General features: G+C 43.5%; 1 protein-coding gene across 6 annotated transcripts in view; it reads right to left on the bottom strand.

The window, feature by feature from the left end:
- The window catches only part of ARHGAP32 (Rho GTPase activating protein 32), a 280,782-nt gene that overhangs the window by 91,949 nt on the left and 165,175 nt on the right, over positions 1-23,658 (bottom strand). For all 6 annotated transcript variants that reach the window (XM_026097253.2, XM_026097254.2, XM_064524332.1 and 3 more), the window contains one exon: positions 14,101-14,187. In XM_026097253.2, coding sequence (XP_025953038.2) covers positions 14,101-14,187 — 87 coding nt within the window. The remainder of the gene's footprint in view (positions 1-14,100; positions 14,188-23,658) is intronic.

The following is a 23,658-nucleotide window of genomic DNA, read 5'->3' as shown; positions in this document are numbered from 1 at the left end:
TTACAGCTGTCTGGGTCTTAGGTTCTGTATGTTATTCTAGCACGACCCTTCAGCCCTTTTTTATTACAAATCACACTGGAAAATGGCTTAGAAATTTAGTCAAAACAGAGAACAGGCCTGATAAAATCCACCACTTACAGTTTACCCAGGAAGTGTTTTTAGCTGGTGCTGTAGGTGGATTTATCTAGGCTTAAGTCTGTTTACCAAAATGTCTCGGGTGATTTCACGCCTTCTGGTGTATTATTACGACTTTAGGGAAATTATAAAGCTTTAAAACTTGAAGGGAGTTTGCACTAAAGCAAAATAAGGCTACTTTACTCCTGAATGAAAGTATTCACTCAGCAGTGTAAGGCGTTTTGGCTAGCACACTTCCAGTTCGCACCTTGAGGGCACGGACAGATGCTCACTCCCATTGCTCCTGGTACTCCCCCTCCACAGGAGCTGACCCCCTCCTTCCCCGCGCCGTAGGGCAGCGAACACTTGCATTAGGGTTCTTCCCGAAGCGGGAAGACAACCGCATTAGCCGAACTTGGCTGATGAACGCAGGTGGAGGTCACTGGCAGAGCTGGGCAGCGATGGGCGCTGGGGGCAATAACATCTACAGCCGGTCCAGCTAGATCAAGAAGATGATGTGTGTTCACTTCTGGAGCTGACTTGGCTGAGAAGATACTGTTAACAGCTTGTAGCTTGATTCCCAGTCTGCTGTCAGGCAGCTGCACATACTTATGTTGAGAAGAAAAAGAATGTATATGGGGAGGAGGGAGCTTTAAATAAGGTGAGAATGATGGCAACACTAAAACTTCAGGCCTCCACCTGGAATCACAGGAAATGGCCACATGAGAGAAGGAAACCACCACGAGAAGGGGACGTGCACGTGGTGAGACTGCGAGAGGCAGACGGCGCAGGAGAAAGCTGGAGTATTTCTGAGGTGAATCCTGATCAGCCTTTTTCCATAGGAGAAATTAAGCTCTTTTAATATTAATTAGCAGTTTATTATCAATTAATTGCAACCAGCAGGAAAAGAAAGATTTTAATGGAAATCACTGAAGTTTCTTTTTTCTCCCCTAAAAATGATGCTTCCTTGCTCTCCCTGATCCAACTACAGACAGCAAGGAAATACACTAAAAACACACGAGGGAACACGGGGCTGCCCCAGAGCCGGTCTGAACGAGAGCAGTGCGATGGCTGCACACTGCTCTAGCGGATGCGGGGAGCACCCCACGCGCAGCTACACGTGGATTCCTGGGTGCTAAGCTGAAATGAGCCACGACCTCCTGGCAGTTTCTCCATCACTCAAAACGAGAAGCTTTGCCAGAAGCACCCAGACAGCGGCCAAAGATTTGGCTCGGGCTTTGGTGGTGGCAGTTCTTTTGCACGGGTACAGAGAACCAAGGGCAGGCTAACGGGAGCTAACGCAAACACGCCACGCACACAGCATTGGAAATCACACCCGCTATTCCTCCCACCCCGTCTGGAACTTGAAACAGGACTCACATCTCCCAGCATCTGAATGAAATTCCCTTCTCCCCCTAAATGCTGTAATTTAAACAATTCGGTATCAATCATCTCTTCAGGAAACTTATACCGCAAGAGCAGCGGGTCCCAGAGAGGGGCAGGGGCTGGAGGGGTGGGGGCCGCAGCTCGGGCACTGCTTCTCTGCACTTCGCAACACTGAAGTCAAAGCCCACCACGAGCTTACAGCCACAAAGCAAATACTGCAAAGCCGCTGACGAGACCAACTGCTACGTAACGGGAACTAAAATCCTGCCATCCTACAGGTAGCAAGACAGTGAATAAATTCATACGTATTTTACAGAAGATTATAAGGATATTATTGTTGCACGTATTTAAATATAATCATGTCTTTTCCCTGTCTGTGCCCCAAATGCACTATAATCTACTCAGCACTTAACCACAGAGAAAAAACAATGTTTCATGAAAGTAAGCAAGCAGGACTAACCCTTAAAACAAACCAAAGCAAACAAAAAAAACTTTGAAAATGACTTGCCTGAGGTTAGTAAAACAAAACAGAACAAAACTTTGAAAGTGCCTTGCCTGAGGTTAGCTGCAGAGACAGCAGCTCAGACAGATAGAGAACTCAATTTTCTTGAGTCTTGCTTCTTGGGCCCATCACTGAAGCAAACGGGGGGGGGGGGGATTTTTGAGTGCTTTTTTTTTTCTTTTTAAGTGATCAAAGCACAGAAGCATGTTTTTGCTAAAACTAATTGCCAGGGAGAAAGGATTTTGTAACTCCAAACCCAAGAGTCTTGGGGGCGGGGGGGGGGGGGGGGGACAAGAAAAAAAAGCAGTTATGGCTGCTAAGCAGTAACAGCATACATATCTACCACATCATCTACAAAAACGAAAAACTTAAAAGCATGGAAATAACTGAAAACATGCTGCATCTAACACTGCTTCCATTACAAACCCATTTATTTTGGCATCACAGAATAAAGCAAAAAAATTGAAATATATTTGAAAAATATCACTAACATCTTAAGCGATGGTGAGCTGGGTCGGGCCGGCACTCCATCCAGCGTTGTGCCTCCGACGGTGGCAGCAGGAGATGCTCGCGGGAGGCAGCGCGTGAGCGGCCACTGCTGCGGGCCCTTCCCCTCGCCCTCCCTCGGCACCCACCGCTGCTTTATGAGAGGAGGGAACCTCTCTGCCTATTCCTGTTAGTATTTGTTTATGGATTTCTTGATCATGAAATTACACAATCCTGTTTTGAACTTGCTGCCACTATATGCCCAACACGTCTTGTGACAACAAATGCCGAGTTCACTACCTGCTATGCAAAGCAGCATTGTGTTTTATCAATTTAAGCCCATCTCCTACTAGTTTGGGTAAGGTTATAAACATAAAACACATTAACAGTTTAAGGAAGAAGGCCTGTACAAATACCACGAGGGTCCTGAATTTTAATTTCCTGAAGATAGTCTGTAAGCATACATAACACATGAAAAATTAGTTTGGAAGGAACAACAACATATTGTAGGTACGACATGAAGTCAGAAAGCACTCAGCTCTACCGGCAGCTAAGGATCAGCAGGAGAAAGGACAGCCAGCTACCTGACACTCCTGTGGGACAACCACCGTCTTCTCCTCCCCTACGGCTGTTTCCTTCTGCAGTTTCGTTGTTGTGGTTGGCACAGGGTCCCACTGCCACAGACCCCAGCAGGAGTTGTCCCAAGGGCGGCAGTGGTTTCTTCAGGAGCAGCGGGGGCTCCTTCGCAGCTCGCAGCATAAGCGCTGCAATTCTGGGACTGGGAGGTAGACCCCTCAGGACAAAACCTGCTTATTCCCGGTATTCTGTATTGTGCCTGATTTATTTTGAAGGTATTAAAAAACAAAACAAAGTGTATAACAAACAAAAACAGTGCAGCAAAGCACCCAGTCGGTTCTGAGAAGGTGCTGCCAAGCATCAGTTTGAGGTAATTAAACAGGTCAGAAAGCCTCACTAGCAAGCAGGTGTTTTGAAGGTGTGGATAACCACAACTCAGAGAAAGCGGGCAGAAGTGTGGAACATTACTTAGAAAGCACAAGAAACACAGGAAACTTTAGAGGAGTTTTGTAACGGAACTGGAGCTGTAGCCAAAATGGAAAAATAGCCGCTTCCCTGGCAGCTGCACGCACCAGCTTTAAAAAGGAACGTGGACAAGTGGTGCCAAGATCTAAGAGATGAAACATTCAAGGCAGGTGATCTTTAATACCTAATATCCTTAATGAGGTCTTTTAAAAGCATAAATCACAAAATTTAAAGTAAATACAGTATTTCCAAAACCACAAATCAGTTTAAAAAATACATTTAAAAAAAAAAAAATCAGTTCCTTCTTCCTTATCTGTCAAAGCCTGAGCCCTTGATTGCAAACTTGTTCTACAGTATCTAATTTTATTAGTTTGCAATTCTGCTTAATTTCTGCATCCCACAGCCTGTCTGCACGTTCACAGCTTTTAGAGCTTGGTAGGCTCCCAGCTCTTGCCAGGGAGGGGGAGAGCTCAGGAAATCACAGCCAGTCTAAGATGAACTGATTCTTACTTGCTTTGCACTTCCAAGTGCAAACCTCGCCCAGCGAGCTGGGCTCTCAGTGTTCGCTGAACTAGGTCAGTTTATCAGGGGTTACACAATACAGGGACATGCAACACCTGCGCCGTGGTTTTTAACAAAGTTGGGGCACAAACCTGAGCTGTAACTAAGAGAAACCCCTAGTGAATACAAAGATTTAAGGAAAGAGCTCAAGCATGTTTCCCCTGAGAATCTGTCACTGATTTCCCTAGCAAAACTAGATAGGACCGAAGTCATTTTAAATGTCTTCTTCGCAATAAAAACCTATTTATTTCTTGGTACAGAACTTTGGAAGATGTAATAAGCAAGACAGAAGTCCTGCCTCAAAGGCCATTTAGCATCCATGACACCTTAGTTTCTTACAATAAAGACAAAAGTTTAAGAGGCAAGGATCCGCACGTGTTACGCAGCAGCACAGTACTCATCACAACCAAATGCTACGGGCCAGGAGGCCCCGCTTCGGACTCCACCCACGAACGACAAAACACAAGGTTCCCACAGGCCTCAGCAACCCTGTCCGACCGTGACCCGCAGGTAGCCCAGCACCTCCCAAAAGGCTTATTTTGAAACGGGCCCGCTTTTACAGCTCTGCAAACATCCCGGAGGATTTACAGTAAGAAAAATCAGGGGATGCTCCTGTGCCAACACCAGATTCGTTCCTGCTTCTATACTCCCTTTTCCAGTTGATTTACCGTAGTCCAACTATAGCACTAGGATGGGCAAATGTCCTCAGTCTCTCTGTGCCTTTCTTAAAAGGGTCATTTCTAACTAACAACAACAACAGTTGTTGTCTTCCCTTTCCTTTTTCAAGGTCTTCTCTTCCGATTGATCACATTTGTAAAGCTGCTAAATCCATAATAATTTCATTGCAAGGTCTCAAATTCAAACTGGCATCTAAAGGGAATTTCTTCATTACACTGTATACACGGTCTTTACAGTAAGTATGCTTCAAGGCTAGCTGAAAAACTTTTCCTTGAAGGACAAATATTGACATTTCCTTGAGAGAAAAAACTGGTTACACTGTTAAAGGCTCTTGCTGACCTGACAGCCAGGAAAAAAAGAAAGAGCAAGTTGCCAAGTACACCATCTCCTCTTCATAATGCTGAAATGCTCCTTGGTCGGTGCAGCTGCTAAGGTAAACAGTCCTTCTTGATTTTCGAAAGCAATGCATCAAAAAACTCCTTTGCAAAGTCAAAGGGAATATGGGAGTGAACCGACTACGCTCAATCCAATTCACTGCATTACTTACCAGTCAAAGTAACTTTGCAGCCTGCAGAGGGTGATACTGGACGGATGTGCTCTGGACTACCTGTCCTGAATGGCTACCAACTTTTGCAAGGACACAGGCACTGCAATATTGCTATTACAAATGCACTCATGTTGAAGTTTTCTATAAAGAATAAACATCAAGACAGCTCAGAAAAAACACGCATATTTGCCACAATCCTCCTCGTATTTTGGACTGGCACCAAACCCAGCTCTTGGAGAAGTTGTAAAACAAGTAAAATTGTAGATAAAATGCTCCTCTTCAATGCATTTACACTTGCTTAGTTATGGGGCAGAAATCAATGTCTCTTCACGATACTTAAAGCCAACTGTTCTCTTCAATTTGTGGCTAGGTCCAGCCTTGTCTACAAAGCACCACATGACTATCAGAAGCCCTGCCAAAATGCATCACTCACAGAAAGAAACCATAATTGCTAGCCTGTCCTCTTAGATTTCAGCAGTGATTTTCACTTTTGCTTCAGAGCTAAATAGAATACACTTGGATACAAGAAGATTGATCTCTCTAATTCAGAGCTTTCTTTCTGAAGGCAAAATGCCCAAAGGACATGACTTGAACAAACTACCATACAATTTTAAAAGCCTTGACTGCTTCAAAAAAAACTTTCATGGCAGCATATCAATGCGATTTTGCATTTTATTCTGAGAAATAATTTTCCCTCTTGCTCATCTTCCCCTTCGAGACCAGGGCTGCACGGAACATGCTCCTCAGCTGGTAGCTTTCCATCACAGAATAACATCTGAAGCGCACGTTAAAGCAGTTGTTGCCATGTATCACTCATCGGTTCCCTTTCACAAACAAGGGATGAACTGGGCGGCTGCTATCTGATGGTGATCGTTTTCCGATAACCTCTTCCCCAGTAACAATTACACTCAAACACACCGAACAGCTTCTCTGCTGGAGCTTAAAGCTGAACCACGAAGACAGAGCATAGCAAGCCTGTACCTTTGGTGAACTGAAGGGACAACTTAAAAATGTATCTGAAGTTGCATCTGATGAAGGAATTTGTCTTAGCACAGGTAGTTTCATAGCAGTATTGTTCTCTGCAACGTCACTCAATAAATAAATCATTCAGTTCAAAACCCATGCACAGCTAAAACCCCGTTATTGTATCTGAAGCTTGCAGAGTCAAGAACAAAAAAGCACCATGCTGACCCCATTTCCCTCATAATTGATACTGAAATTGAGAAACAATCAAAGAAAGCCATGAGTGGAAAAGTCAAATACTAAAGTTTAAGAACCAGAACTGTTTTTCATCTCTTGTTGTCAGTGGATAAATTTACAGACAAGAATACTGAATCTGCTCTGTGGCTGGGAACGGAGCAAAGGCCAAGCCCCCGCAGCCGGATGGCAAAACCCCAGAGCTCAGATGACACAGATCCTGCTACAGGTCAGTGCAAAGCTGCTGCTGGATTCACTATACCCTACGGCACACCACAGAGGACAACAGCTAACTTCTGCATTTCCACTCCGTTGTCCCTAAGAGCACACACGTACTGGACACGGCAAAAGCAAGCAAACAACATGACTCTTGGAAGTCCTCCTGTCCGTGTCCCTGCTGGCTTACCCTGCAGCCATCCCGCTGAATGCCCGACTGTGGACCTCAGAGTAGAAGGCAGCACAAGGCAATGGGAGAAGAGTCCTCTTTGCCTCAGAACTGCTGCTTGTGTTGTTATACATCTAGATCACTACGGTACATTAACCATGGCAGAGCTACGTACAGATCCCATGATTTCAGAGAGGGTACGGTGCACTACCTGTTTTCAAACAGGGAAAAGGATACAGCACACCACAGTGTTAGTTGTGTTTGATGCAAGTGCTGCCCTACTGAAATGGGTGTGCCACAGCAAAACCCCCAAGAACAGTCAGTTACATCCTTGTCCTTAATGAACATTATCCCTATTAATGAATGAATTTATTCTTCGGTATTACCAAAACAGTTATAGAGTAACAGATGTTAATTATGCAGTTCTTAAAGGTTTCTAGACAAGCTGTAATACAATTCAATACCATTTCCTCTCCTCCCTACAGATGCTGTTTTACTTCTAAAATGCCTGGAACAAACCCAAACTTTTCAAAGATGCTACCTTGCCAGTGCTTTGGCATTATCTTAACTCTGAACATAGCCAAACAGCTCTTTTCAGGCTGCTTGCCAACTTCAGAAATTCTTTATTAACCCAAATTACTATTGTCACTTCATTTTTATTTATTGCTGCTGAGAGCAGAAGGCATGTACACTGTGACCTAAGATCAACCATTCAAGCACAGAACACCAAGTGACGGATTAGCTTTGTGGAAGCAAAGATCTTAGTTGCTTTGTTTTGACTAGTGTAACATAGCACACCTCACCTGAGAAATGGTTAGGACAGACACTTCAACATTTGAGAGCATCTAAAAGGATAGGTTAGAAATATTTGATCCAAAAAGGCCCATGGTCAGGTTTTAAACAGTTTTGGGAGTCTTACAGAGGCAAATAAATGCCCAGAGTCAGTATCACAACAGGGATTTTAAACTATGTGCAAGCCAAGTCAGGTACCTAACTCTCAGGGGCAAACTTCTCAGTGGAAGCCAGATTTCTCTAGGTATTTTGCTGCAGTCATCTTGGGACAAGTGGTATCAAGTGTCTGAAAGATGCACAGAAAACAAAGCTGGAGGAAAAGGCCATGAGGATGACCAGCACAGTGAAACTTTATTTCTGACTGAAGGCTTCTTTAATCCACTTTAAACTAGAGTAACTTTCCTGAGACTCTCTCAACAGACAAAGCATTAGCACATATGGAGGGTGCCTATACACAGTCTGTACAAAGCAGCTGATGTGCTATGCAGTCAGAGCATACACTTGTATTTCAGTGCAGGTTCATTTTACACCTATTTCAGTCCAGTTGCATCACCACTGGAAGTATTCCTTCTCAAATTTGGGGTGGGTTTGGTTTTGGTCCTTGATAAGACTCATCCAGCAGCTACACAGTCACTAGATCTCATGTGGGACAGAGGGAGAGAATGCATGGGTAGGGGCAGAGGGGCAGTAAAACTCCTATCAGCAATAGAGTGCAACCACACTGGAACAGGTATAATGTGAAACTTCACCTGCATTTACCATGCAGTAAAAGGACACATTAACTGGTTTTGTGTAGTAAAATCTTCTCTAAAAATTAAAGGCAGAAAATTCTATATTGAGAAAGGAGAAACAGGTAACATACTCTGAAGAAGAGATTCTGCATTGGGTAGGGATTTCACAGGTAACATATCCAAGCTCAGATGTGCCACATAGATATATCCCACTAATGCAGATGAGATAAATTTTCATATATACATACATATATTTATATGTAAATATATGTGTGTGTGTTTTAGAATTTGGTCCCTAGAGTCCATCTGCTTAAAGAGCTGTAGCCTTTCACAGGCATCTATGCAGTACTTACTCAATAACTGTTCTCTGGGTGTTTGAATGTCAATCACACAAGCTATTAATACGTTAAAGAACAGGCCTTTAAGACAAAAAACAATCGTACAAAAGATATCAAGGGTTTAACTCAAAAAACCTACTGCAAGCAATTTGTGGTTTTTAGTATGCACTATCACAGGCAAACAGAACCAGCAAACCATGCTTTTGACATTAGTAGTCCAAAACATTTGCTTCTGTGAAAACATATTCCACTCTTCTCCCCCACAAACCACCCAGGATGGGGAGTCCTGTCTGTTCCTCCCGCTTGGATCCCATTTTTTCCTGGCATTCTCTCCACTGCCGATGAAGCACTTATTACTGCAACCACCTTCCAGCCATGGGAGGCCAGATGGGGCTCCCTTCAGAGCTTTGCAAATGCTGTTCTCCAAACAGAAGATACTGCTTGAGTCTCCTGCAAGGCAGAGCTGGGAGGCACGAGTGGCATGCTTTTGCATAAATGCCTTCATCTAGTACATCAGAGACCCTATTCTATCAATCAAAATGAACACAGCACAGAGAGCAATGGCTGCCTTGAACAAATCACAGGAACAGGGCAAAGCACTGTGGATCGAACACAACAAAGCCACGTGCTCGACTTACTGCCAGCGCGGGGTCTGCAAACGTGAGCAGACAAATGGAGAAAACCCATGCCTGGACCATGAAAACCTCCTGCTTTGAGAAGAGCCTTCGAACTCTACCTAGGCTGCAGGAAAAAAGAAAAGACTTCTGTTGCGGGAAGTTGGCCTTATCCCAAGAAAAGCACCCTGCAGTGATGCAGGAAACGGAGAACGCAGCGCAGCGTTGTTTTTCTGAGATCACAACAGCCAATCTGTGTGTAAGGGATTATCGCGAGATCCAGTGCTAAGGTGTTTTTTTTTTTTTTTTCCAGGTATCACCTATGTTTGCAGCATCTGTCATTTCTGGTTTTCAGTGCCTGCCATTCCTGTTTCAACAATCCATCTGTGACAAGGAAAAGGAACAATAAAAAAAACGCAAGAGAGATCTAGAGCTTAAGGTCTCCCTTAGACCTTGCAATACTTTCACAGCTGATCTTTCGTTCTCTGCTTGCCATTCGAAATTTCACAAAAATGATATTTATAATGTTGAAATATTTCAAATCTAATCTTTTCTCTAATCTCTAATTAGTAGAGCATGTTTTTTATTTTTCTTTTGCTTTTCAGAATAAAGTTTAGATTAGCCATTCTCATGATATAATACTTAAATATGTATGCTAGTAATGTAGAAGGTGCTGTAATGTCATAGAAACAAATCCAAAAACATTGAAAAGATAGCTTTTCAGCCTGCTTTACAACTCAACAAAACACGATGGACGGATTAGCCTACTTCAACCTTTTTTCAGGCTCTTACTTTTGTTGATTTATCCTTAACACACATAGTAACCCCATTTAAATGTGTTGCAGACCTTGTAAATTCTTTGCTTATCCCTGTGGAACTTGGAAAGCATTGCAAACACCGTCAATGGCCCTTCACAGCCCGCAGGTACAGCACAAACTCATAAAGGCCTCAGACATTCCCCGCGGTCCGTTAAGAACTGGGGTTATTGTTAAGGCTTGCAATTACTGTCTGCAGAGCTGAGAAGGCTCACAGGTATGCTCCTCACACCATCCGTCCCAGGATTTTGTGTGTCTCTGTTTCCTACGCAAGAAACAATCTCTGTTAACATGCTTTAAAGGTATTTTCCTCCCTAGCAAAAACGCATGTGGCATACTGTCTGCATTTTGGGAAAGCAGTAAACCCCAAACAGGATTTCTTTTCCCAGGAATCTTTCCTCAGATTTTGAGCATTTGTGGATTGTTTAAAAGTCTTCTTTCCATCCATCCATCCAACCCTTCTTTTATTATAGAGAATTTTTATTTATATTTATTTTAATAGCAGCAATCTTTCTCCAGCACTAACTGCAGATGACCTGAAAGCAACGTTCTAGAAATGAGTGAAAGTTAAACGCTGCAGTCTTACTTGTGAAAAGGAAAATCCACCTTCCTTGCTCTAAAAACCAACCCTATCATCAGATCTGCAAAACAACATAAACCCTAATTTTGTCATTTGCTACATATTTCATGTTTAAATTTGTTCAAGGAAATCAGAAGAAAAATCCTATCTTTCTGCTTTTCAAAAACATTTGGAACAGCTCTACATCTACTCCCATTTATTCTTCAAAGCTAATAAGGTGGATTAATTTTTTGAGACCTCTAAGCAGAAGAAAAGCTGAATGGAGACTAAACCAAACCTCTGAAGCTCACACAAAGCTTGCATTTCACAAGCTGACTTGCTGCAGAAATGTGTCACAAACACAGCTCAAAAAATTTTTTTTCAAGCCTTATCTGGGAAGGTTTTGCAAAACAGTCACTAAACAATAATTCTCTTTACACCACTAAAATTATACTTACAGATGGGAAAGAGTGAGATAGAGTTTCCTTACCGTAAATGCCTAATTGTAGTCTGCCAAACACAGCTGACTGAGCTGTATATTTTAAAAGTCTAATGTTCAAAAGCTTTGGTTTCATTGTCTGCTACACAGTGAAATGACAAAAGAAATGTCTTTTTATGGACCACACAACACACAGATTGTATCTGCACATAGTCCAAACTGGGCAAGGCACAACAGTACACTGCATTCAACCCCAAAGCTAGCTTTTTCAGCTGATCTGTAATCTGAAATTGCCAGGATGGCCAACTGCCCTTGCTTTTCACCATACTATTTGTTTTTGCAACAAGTCATTGTATCTTCAAGCTTTTTAATTTATATGGATTTAGTCTTAATCAACAGAATTAGTTTTCTCTGAGTTCATCTGAGAAATTAAGGAGATTTTTGCACACTGCTGTAATAGGCTGAACACCAGTGCTAGTGGCATATCCAAACAGCAATCAAAGTGAAATTTGTTTTATAGGTTTTTTTTTCTCCCTCCTTCAATATTTTTGGCCTGATACAGATGCGCCCTGCCAAAACCTCTCCCCACTGCACTATCATTCCATGAGCTATTTCACACCTCCCATTCAATTCTAATGTGGAGCCAAATCCATCCAGACACCTCTGGTATCCGATGCGTGACAGAATGGAATCTTTCCCTGGACATTAGGAGAGGCCTTGAGATGTCAAGGGTGAAGTATCTCCACGGTAGAAATGATACTCAGCTGTGCAGCTCCTTCCATGCCTTTCATTGAATCCAGATGCCACGAGCTGCTCAGCTTTGTAAGCATCTGAGAGACAGGGATGAGAGAGGTGAATCACAAACATGGGGTAGGGAGAAACTCTGGCTAGTCAAGAGGATTACTGGAAAAAAAAGGAGGGGCCGACTACTTCTATGCCCACCCTTTAAAGTGATGAGGCCAAGTCCCAGTGCTTTAATTTTAGTTTAGTAAAACAGTGAAACGGAAGATGGTGACAGCACCTCTCAGCAGCTGCGCTTGATTCACAGCAGCTCAGCTAAGCCATGGTGCAGAGTTCACCACATCGTTCCCCACACAGATCAGATCTCGGAAGCGTGTTCTCCTCAGAAACACCCTCGAGAAGCATCCGAGAGCCCGAGGGAAGCACCGTAGGACCTGCTGGACAAACTGCACTCGCTTTGGTCACAACACCATCGAGACCTGCATGCTCCCCACTGCCTATTTGCTGCTGTACACTGGAGGGTGCCCCACTATTCTTCAGAAAGGTCAGTAAGGGAGCCCGAGTTAGAAAGACTGGAAGCTGTGTGCTTCGGGATTGGAGCAAAACTCTTCTAGCGGCCTACCTGAAACACTAAGTCAGGAAAAAACATGAGGTTTATCTCTCTATGAGGCATTCTCTGAATGCAGTCCTGAATGTGTGAGGACCTAAAATGTATTGAAATTCCAATTTCCTTAAATCCCTTGAAAAATCGCACTCCAAATTGTTGTAATGCTGTTGTGCCTGCCACTGAGTTTTGTAGCACTGCTCGTTAGCTTGGATTGCTTTCCTGAAAAGTCATCATTTAGCATGAAACTGGCTGCAATGGGGTCATCCTAATATCAGCAAAATGCCCAAACACAGGCAATTTTAAGGGGTGCTTGTTGATTTTCAGCCTCTCTTCCCACTCCCAAGAGCGCTGTATGTATATACACATGCACACACACGTGTACTTCCACCAAAAGACACGATAACAGAGAAGAATTATTCTGCATGTTTCCCTCACACTAACCACAGTGCTGTAGCTCAGCTTGTGCCAAGCTCCACTTTCAAAACAGAGCAAGATGCTTTGCTCCTCGCCTCCCTTCGAACGCACCACGGGTACCCGTGTACCAAGTCGGTGAAGGGGAGCAAGTTCACTGCAGATTCACAGCCTGCCTCTGTGTGCTACTGCCACTACGCTCACACGGTGCGATAACAAATCCTTCCCTACAACGCACAGTTCAGATAACTGCGAGCAACATGGGCACGTCTGTCCCATACACTTCCTTTTAGTCCCAGAGAAACTGTCAGCAGAACCATACACAGAGCTTTAAAAAGAGAGACAGAGACCACAGTGATTCTTATTAATGCTCAACATAATTTGATAAGATGGATGTTCAAGAAGGGCTGAGATGAATCATGAGAGAGAAAAACTATGCAAAGACCCCCAAAATGACCAAACACAGGCATCAGCTCTCATTGGAATTTGTCAGTGCAATAGGTCTCCTACAAACAGCAATTGAATTCAACATGTTAAAATAAGACAACCTGTCATGTAAGGAAAGCATTTTATACGGTCACTTTCCCCATATTAACAGATGGGAATCTGTGGTGCAAAGGGGCAAATTTACTTGCCCAAAGCATTTTGATACCACAGTAGCAGAGGCAGGGAAAGGATCTCGTACCAGGTGTCCAGAGCCGTGGCTGGGAACAGACCTGGGCTCCCAGCAGCAGGCCTTCAGCGACAGCAGCACGCCGGCCTGCCTTCTCTCGCACGCCCTTCCCCGGCTATGCAGCTCGTGCGTCAGCCCGTCAGTGCACGCTCCCCCCCAGCTGACAGGCACACATACGCATAGTCGGAGCATGCATGCTTGTGTCTCTAGGCTAACCATCGTGTAGCTCTGCACATACAATCCTGTAGCCAGGATTACAAACTGAACAAATGCATTTTTCTCCCTGCGATGCTCCTTTTCTTTCCTTAAAAATTAGCTGGCCACAGTACCACAGACAGCCTCCTTCTGATAGAGCTAGTGAAGTAGTACAAAAAAACCCATACAGCAAAGTAAAGGGACATATCAAAATATTATGAGGCCGCGTTACTAAACATAATGCAATACAGTCTGCTAAACAAGGAGGCGGGGAGACCGTGTATTTACCTGACAAGAGATCTGCACAAGGTAGACCAGTTCCTTGGATTCACAGCCGTTTCTTGTTACTTCATTCTGTTCCTCTGGGAGCGAAAGCTACACCAAGGGAGCAGGGAGGGGTGGGGAAAAGAGGGAGAGAGAAAGAGCAGGTCAGTGAGCAGGGCTAAGCCAGGCATGGAATAACGCATGAACATTCACATCAACTTGCTCCAAGACATGCTGAGTATCAGGCAATGAGCAAAGTGCTCGTCTGTCTGGAGCTGTCAAACAGAAAACAGCATTCATTGTTTACAGAGACCTTCTAAAATCCTGCTGGATTTTGGCATCTCACCTGAGAGTTTAAAAATAAAAATATGGTTCAGAAATCAAACAATCACAGCGAGGCAAACTGTTCAAGCCACGGATTAAGCATCCAGGTTTAGAAGTCTGTAAAATTAATTGTTCACTGAAAATATCCCCATAAATATTCATGCACAGATAACAGTGATTTTTCCTCCCAGTTTTATTTGTTTTTTCAGCTTATATGTTCAGGCAGACATTAGATAATAAAAGACATCTCCCAATTTCAAAGTCTCAAGCAATTTACCACAACAGAGCACTTTATGGCACCATTCATCCAATACAAAGAGTCACTAAACACAACATCAGGATGCGCTTCTTTCAGGGCAGCGAGAGATTTAACCATATCATTCCTGTACATGTAAAGAGTGCCAGGGAAGACCTAGTCTCAGGCCTTGTCTGTACTAAAAAACTCATTAGAAAAACCTCCTGCCTCACAAATAGTTTTTATTTGGGGGAAGAAAGATGAGAGAGGGAAATACCACCTTATTGCTCCTAACGGTTCCTCAAATGAAAGAGGTATATTAGCAAAAAGAGTTGGGCTTTTGTCAACATAACTATACCAAGAGGAGGTCATCATACCTCTAACCAGCATAGCTCTGTCAGCAAAACACTGGTTGTGTGTTTGTTGCTTTTTTGTATTGTTTAAACTTTGGGGTAAAGTTTGGACTTCAACCTCCTGAAATGCGCAGATTTGTGTGCCAACAGAGCACGTAATTTTAACTCACCCCGTTTGCCTTGGTATCATTCAGATTCTGCACACCTAACCAGGGCTTGCAGGGTTAAATATTATTATGAACCTTATTTAAAAAAAATAGCATTTCACAGCTCAGTACAAATTGGGATTACAATCAGCCACTCGTGAGGGCTATCGCTATGCAACCCTGCGATGGCACGAAGCAGAATCTGGCCTGATCAAATGTTCAGCCCTTAACTTTCTTCCATTTTCAGTCAATCTGACTTTAAGCCCATCTCTCCATTTCTTCCCAACTCACCAAATGGGCTCTATTTTTTTTTTTTTTTGGTCTCCCTTATTGCTTTTTTTGATTACCTGAACCTCTGCTCCCAAGACAGGCTAACATCAACAGAATTACACAAAAACATTTGAATGTGATGGGGCAAAAATGGGACAGATACCCTCTTTACCAGCCAAGTTTTCATCAAAGGTGATATTTTTAAATTAAAAAAAAAAAATTTAAATAAAAAAAATTACAACATAAATAAGAGGAACGTGATGCAATTTACACCCATTTGGGCTTACATCAAGCCACATCTATACATGAACTCTCCAGAAATAGGAGGTGAATCACCTGAAGGCCTGGGGTCCATGTGCATAAGGAAGACTAAGTTACAGCAAAGTAAGGCCACTTTTCATTCAAAAGAGCTTATCTACCTGAGGATTAACCTACTGACGTACATTCATTGACTTTACACCCAGGTAGTTAGTTTTCACTTCAACACTTCCAAAAGTCTCCATTCAGACAAGCACCCATACCATCAAATTACATGTGCTAGAAGAGTATATGGTTCAACTTATTTAGAGGCCCCATCAGCATGGCAGCTCTCTTCTGAACTTCCCTTCTGGCCTGTCATGAGCATGCTGGTACCTCCAGCAGTAAATTACCAGGGGATGATCCGAGAGCAGTGGCATGCGGCGGTGACCCACAGTGCCAAGAAGAAGGGTCCCCCACTAGTTCACAGCTTCCTCAGGGCCTGCTTGTAAAGAGGCCCCTGCCAGCAATGTAGCACCAGGGATTTCTGTGCTACGCGACCTTGATCCTGCAGACATCTCTGTCAAGGTGGGACAGGTGCTCTAACAGGCCCAGCTGCTGTGTGGATGCTCTGAGACAGGGCAGGAGACAGCCTGATAACCACAGCTATGTGAACTCCAAGGAGAGCAAACCATTCCCTGGAGCCATTTAAATGACATCCCAGGACATGCATCTCAAAACAAACTCCCTCCCGAGTGTTTTTACATATCTTGTAAAACGGGGCGGGGGGGGGGGGGGGGGGGGGAAAGCCTGACCCAGGTTTTATTAGCTACCAGGATGGTATTTTTGTTCCTAAATGTTAGAGTGACTTGATGGGTCATTCCTTAGCAATTTCTGTCTCTAATCCATGTCTGCAGTAAGATGTGGGATTCCAAACCCACTGTATTGCCCAAAATACACACAACTCTATTTTAGAGCAAGGTTCTAAAAGCTAACTGAATGACTGTCCCTCATGACTGTCCCTCTTCCTTCAGCTAATCTCATTCCCATTGACAGAAGGAGAAGGTAAAACTGTATATGCAGGAAAAGCTATTATTTGTATCTTTTAACCTAAGTAATGTAACTATCCTTGCAGCAAAAGAAGATGAGTATTTGCTTATGCTCCCTTTCCCATGTGCCGTAATTTTCGTTTTGCTCTATTAATAGATTAATGTTCTTACAAAAATCATTCATGTCGCGCTGTTTAAAAGCTTTTCCTCCTGCAATATGTCATAAACAAAACATCCTAGAAAGGTGAGGTGTGTCTAGGCCTGACTTAAAACCCAGGCAACACAAAGCAAAGGCCTCTCTTGACCTTGGTGGACTTCGAACACGGCTCACTAGGCAGAATCTGGTTGACTGCAAATTGGGCAACTTGTTTTCATCTTCTTACAGGAGAGACCAAAGACAGCTCGGTCTCAAGGATACCACTTCTAAGAGCTTCAATCTGTATAATCTGAGATAGCTGAAATAATCTGTAAATAGCATTTGGGGTAACTGACCAAAGTGCTAAGCAACATACCTGACATTCATGGCTTGATATTTTATCTGGAATGCTCATTTCTCACCTTCAAAATGGTTGTCAAACTTCCTGAGCAAGATAAACAATCATGAAGCGCTAGGTTTATGCTAGATTAATTTATTATTGGAATATGTATGCTTAGCTAACATTAGTAGATACAGCTGATTTCACAAATCAAGTTTGTGGTATCCTAATCTTTTCAGTGGTAGCACTTTACAGTGACAGACTAAGATTACAAGGTCACAAGAAGGGGCAGAGGTGCAGGTACACAACAGAAAAAAAGCTTAAGCTGGTACGGCAACAGTAACGAAAGCTGTTGCAGACTGAGCTGCAGAACGCAGTTGGCAGGTGCTGAATTTCAGATACCATGGTTGAGCTAAGCCCCAACAGAACTTGAGGAACATGCTGCGAGAGCAAGCCCTAAAGATGGTCTTATGAACACACCGCACTTCAGCAGCTGCACGCGTAATACCCCTTGCTGTGCATTTTATGCCACGTTATCAGTCAAATTTGTCTTTATACAGCTAAAGTCAAGCTTGTGAGTCTCCACTCTGCCTTTCTGCATGTACCAACAAAGAACTGGGGAGGATATTAAATGCTGGAGCCAGCATGTCCTTTTTCTTCTACCTGCAAATTCACACTATGTCACCTTGCGCAGCTGACTGAGAGCTGTAGTTTCTAACACAATGATCTGCTGAACAACGTCTCACTCTAATAGACCAAATAGCAGCAAAGATTTCCAAGAGCAGGAGACTGGCCAAAGAAACAATCATGATCTCAGTGTATTAATACACTTTAATAGTAACAGTTTCACCCTGGTAACTTGAAAGACAAAACTAAACTATATACCTCATTCATACATACATATTGCCAAAAAGAGCAGTGATGGCTAGCCAAGACTTTATTGATCATGCATACAGACAGGACTAGCTTAAAAATGCTTCAAGTTCAGTTGGTCTCCTCCCTGTCTGAGGAAAAGCAGCTCATCTCTAGTAAGCTAGCAGATAAAGACAGCGATTACTGGAGTCTCCTGCAGAGAGTAATTTATTTGTTATTCCTCTTACAGAGATCAACAACAACGAAACAAACAGGAGGCTACGTTAGGATACAGCACATTCAAAAAACTGATTGAAAGGCTCAGTTGTAGAGTGTGCAGTTCTGTGCACGTGTATTTTGCTGTTCTTCTAGAACAGGGGTTAACCAGCACAGGCCAGAACCGCTCTCCTCTGTCCTCTCCAAAGTGGCTTTGGAAGCTCCCTTCTGCTCTCCCTCCAAGAATAATCCTCACATCAAACTCTGGCAGATCTGCGTTTGGAGCAAAACAGCAGGCGTTTTAAAGTCTCATTTGTTTGTCTGGAGCTCCGCAGTTACAAAGGCACTGCGAAGCTCGCTGTCTGGCCGGTGCATGCCTCGCTCGGAGACCCAAAAGCCAGGGCTGGTGCCTGCGGGGAGGGCCGCAGTCACAACGGAGGCTTTTCAGTGGCTGTTTCATGAGCACGTTTCCCTTATCAAGGCGACCACAGACAGAAAAGCAACGAAAACACAACTTTTGGGAACCATGCAATACACTCCTTTGCATGCTTTATACACAGTCACGTTCTTGCGTGCTCCTCTCATAAACTACAAAACACTTCAAAAAATGATTTCAAAGAAAAGCACTACATAAATCTGCTGACTAGAATCGTTGGCTACTAAATTCAAGAGCCAGATCCTCACCAGGTGAGATCTGCCTTTGCTCTGCAGGGTCAATGGGGCTGCGTCTGCCCCTCCTAGCTGGCTCTCTGATCCCCAGACGTCAAAGCAATCTCATTTCCATAGCTCTGGCTTTAATTTCCTTGTTTCCCAGTTTGCCCAGGGATGCTGACTCCATCATCCAGCTCTCCTGGTGAGAGAATAATCTGTGCCAAGCTCGGAACGCAAAGACTTGATTCATCTATGAAACCTAGTTCTTTCAACTTCTACTTCATCAAGCCACGCACACTTGCTGTTGACCTCGCTCACACACACACACGTGTCTCAGCAAGTGAATAACGCACAGCTGCTGGCGGACAGCCGGCACGCAGAACAGCACATACTTAAAGAGAAGGTTACAAAGAGCTTTGGCAAAACTATTCGATGTGTTTGATAACTAAGACTATGAGCTTGCCGTGCTTCCAATATCATAAATCTTTCTACACGCTGTTGCCATCTAAAGCTTAGAATTTTACTTGAAACTAGAAAAACAAAAACAAACAGAAGAAAAAAACCCAAAAAACACAGACACAGGGGTAGGGCGAGAAACAAAATGGAAAAAAAAGCATGTTGACGACATTAAACAATTAGTTATTAGTAAGAATAATTTGGGAATGAAAAATCATAGGCTAGGAAAATATGCTTGATTCCACCTCCCCCAGATCTTCTCCCTTTCTGTTTCCAGAGAGAAGGACAGAGCGGCTCCTCCCAAACTGCCAGCCCGTCTGCAGCTCCCTACACCAGTCCCCCGCAAACCACCTCCCAGCAGAGACACGGTTCTGGCCCAGGAGGGGAAGACAACTCTGGAGAACAGCCAAAGCCGTAAGCCTTTGGAACTGCTCCTATGACCTTTCGCACAGCAAAGCTCTCAAGCTCTCAGTACCTGTAAAAACCGCACGGATTGTGAGCCAGCAGCAAGCCGGCGAGGCTACAGCTAGCTCACGCCTTACTGTGTGTGTGTCCTGGCGAGTGGCTCCTGCCCGACGTCTTAGCGACACTATCGATGCATAACCAGCGCGGTACTGGGCCACAGACAGCAGTTCGTAGCTTTTTCAGCAAAACGTTAAGCACAACCACACGTATCCCTTACCAAGCATGGGCTGTCAGGCACGTTTCTAGCATCTCCGACCAAGACGCTGGCAGAAACATAGCCCGTCCCTGACCCCGACCAGCAGGTGCATCTACTGACACGTTCCTGAACGGACAGTCCAGCCTCTGATTTGTTTTGAGCAGCATGGATGCAGTGTGATACATGTATTATTGCCATAAAACCTACCGTGAGTATCCACAAGCAATACACAAACTATACCTACCTGTGCAGAACATAATGAAAATGCATGTTCTCATGATGTGAAAAATGCATTTCACAGCCAATGAAAATAAAGAGGTACATGAAATCAATAGATTTGTTCTCCACAAAGTGAGAGAAACTGCAGTGTTTTGGAATATTAAATTTGTTGTAATTTATTATAAGGCTTGCTGTAAAGTATAAGCAAGGTAAGACTCTTGAGGGCAAAAAGCACATGCCATGGACGGGGCAGCTCAGCAAGCCTGCAGGAGGCACAGGAGAGAACTCAAGCAAACAGAACTGAAGGAAGTAGCGATATTAAGGAATAGCTAAGCCATGCTTTAAAGTGACTCTATAAAGGGGTAACTTCACTTGCACAAACCTGCAGGACACGCAGCCACGCGGCGGATCATGTCCCTTCCTCTCTCGGGCTGATGAGCAAAGCCTCGTTAGCAGACCCAGTCCTCACCCCCAGTGCGATGCCACAACCTGCCCAGCTGTGACCCCACACAACTGACTCGCGGCACCTGGCACGCGTGGTCCAGGAGCGAGGACGAGGTTGCAGGAGTGTGAAAGCCTGAGATTCGGTGTGGAGGGATGCAATGGGGCAGATAGCAATGAATCAGCCCCACCGGCAAGCATAAACCGCAACAGGTTTGATCTCAAATATAGTGCTCATCCGTAGAAACGTCAAGGAGAAAATAGATGGCAAGAGCGCTGAAGCACTGTCCTTTGCCAGGAGTTACAAGTCTGTGGAAAGGCTGATGCTTTTCCTGGCAAAGAATGTGTCATTGTTCCAAGGAAACCTGGTAATCTTTTCACATTTTTCCAAGATGGAATTTAAGGTTTACTCCCTGGCAAAAGCAGCCAGACACACGCAACTGAGATTTCTGCTGCTCAAGCTCAGCCATAGCAAAAGCTCATTAAGTTTCCAAACCACTATTACATCTGATAATTTTTCTGACAATATTAGAAATATTTTTTCTTTCTAAACCACCACACTTTTAATGTCTCCTTGATGCCTGTCCTCTCATTAATTTACAATGTTTGTGCAATTTAGCAAATCAGACAAGTGAAAAACCACAGGGCAAATGCCACCTTTATGCATCACTTTGGAATGTATGTATTGGGTGAAAAGTATGTCTGATGGCTAAGAGCAAGAAATATGAGGCTAATTTTTCCTGTTAAATATTTCTCTGCTTTATTAAAAAAAGAATTCTAGGGCCCACATATCCCTGGGACAAATCCTGAACAACTTAACACTGATCAAACTCAGACATGCAGACTCACCGTAATGAAAAAACTTACCTCTCTTAGCTCTAGTCTCTCAAGTAATAGACAATACTTTTACTATCTCCTAAAATAGCCTGGTGATTCAAACACCACTTCATCTTCATTTACCTCAATCTATTACTTACATCAGTCTTTCTCGTAATGGGGCACCTTCAAAATCTGTTTTTTGACATCTTCGAAATTACTATTTTATTATATTCAAAGTTTTAGGTGGGCAAATCTTTTCTGCACAGGGAAACATTTTCCAACTAATTACTCTGACAGCATAAATATATTCATCTGTCCTCCCCCCCCAATTTACCTTGGCAAATGTACTAATTTTACTCCCACACAGCTCCCCATCCTCTCCTGCCATCTCCTCTTTGTGATGAGCCTGCGGCTTCAGAGCGGGAAAAGAACATTTTGTGACACAGTGGCTTCTTTATCCAAGCACAAATATTTTGAGGTGATGAAGAAAGTAAAGGCAAAGAAGAAACATTTACAGACTATTTTTATACCTGAAACTCCATTTATTTACTGCTATTTGAAATCATCCCCTTGAAATCTCAAAAGAGGCACCCAAGAAAAGCAGAAATCAAAGCTGAAGCCGACAAAAAAATCCGTCTCCCATAACTGGGCGCAGATTACTCCAAGCTAACAGCTGTGCACGCCCGCACCGCGCAGACGATCCACGCAACAGCGTGGGCCTGCCGCACTCAACACAATCAGTGCCAGGGCAAAAGACATTCAAGTAAAGCGCTCTCAGAGTGGCTGAATTTTCATGTCAGTTTTGCGAAGTGCATATGATAAAACTGTGTAAAGCATCACAGATTAACTCTGGCCACATAAGTTTGCTAATATTGGAATCAAGGTTGACTGAATAATTTAACTTCGTATTTGCATGCTGAAATTAAACTGAAATGCTGCTCTACAGTGAAAAGGCAAAACGTTCACATGAAGACGTCTTTTTTTTCATGGCTTGAGCATAGTACAACAGAAAACAAGACTAGAACATGTAAGGAGAATACAGGTGATATAGGTGAAATTAAATGCCAGCTTAAATTCTATTCCTGGCAGACACAAGTTCACATCAGAATGCAGATGTACTCAGAAGGCCTAATTTAATGCAAGGACAAGCACTAAGTAATCTAAAAGACTGTGGGAAGTGCATTTTGCCTGTAGTTACTTTCATAACTATTTTAAGCTTGCAAATTACATGAGAAAATTTTTCCTATGGAAGCGCAATTATTGAACAGTCGCATCTCTTCGGCTAAGCTTCACCTTCAAGAGTAGTACGTTTTACCATTGCTGATAAATATGCACAGCTAGAGCAGACACCCCACAGCTGGGTCCTTGAAGGGCTTTAATCATGCTGGATACCATAATAGTTCCATACACGCCTCATATGCACAAGATCAGGTCTCTTTTGGTGTTATTCTGTTTTTTGTCTTTAATATAAGTTTCCAATGAGGTCACGCATGCACACTGTGCATTCGTACTTTTGAGAGAGGCTAGAACAGCTGTGACACTCCTTGAGTCCCTTCCCAAATCAAAACTATCGCAGCGGATAACTTTAAAGATAGAGAAAGGCAGTATGTTGGGACCCATGCTGACTAGAACATATGAAAAACAGAGTTCCTGTAGGGCGATTAGCTGTTGCAACTAATACATACCAACCTGAGCTCCCACACAGGTGGCTGGCGAATGGTAGAAAAGAGGTGCAGGGGAATATCCCAAATAGATGGTGCACAGAAAAATACACGGCACCTATGTGCAAGCAGTAGCCAGCTTAAGACAGAAACTGAACTACCGCTGTTAGCTCTGACCACGATTACCAGTCAGTCCGACGAGTGTTGATTTCCATTACGTTGCTCTGGCTGAGAATGGTAATTCAGGTTTCTTGGCAAGGCCACGCTAGACTGCTATCGCAATGCTGCTCTCAGACACAAAGCACAGCAGGGTCTAGTTTATACCCGTCTGAAGAAGAAATAAGGAGTAATCTAGGACAGAACTTGACTCTTTAGTGCAGGCAGCAATGCCTGACTTGGAAGAAGCTGACTTGCAAGCCCTCATCCCAGGATGAGCTGACAACGTAGGCAGCCTATGTACATACTGCTGGAGTTTGTTTGTTTTATTCTTAAGCCAAGTATATTTGATCCCTAAGC

This window comes from Dromaius novaehollandiae, chromosome 21 (genome assembly GCF_036370855.1).
Source record: "Dromaius novaehollandiae isolate bDroNov1 chromosome 21, bDroNov1.hap1, whole genome shotgun sequence".
Taxonomy (NCBI): Eukaryota; Metazoa; Chordata; class Aves; order Casuariiformes; family Dromaiidae; genus Dromaius; species Dromaius novaehollandiae.
This window is presented reverse-complemented; position numbering and strand designations above follow the sequence as displayed.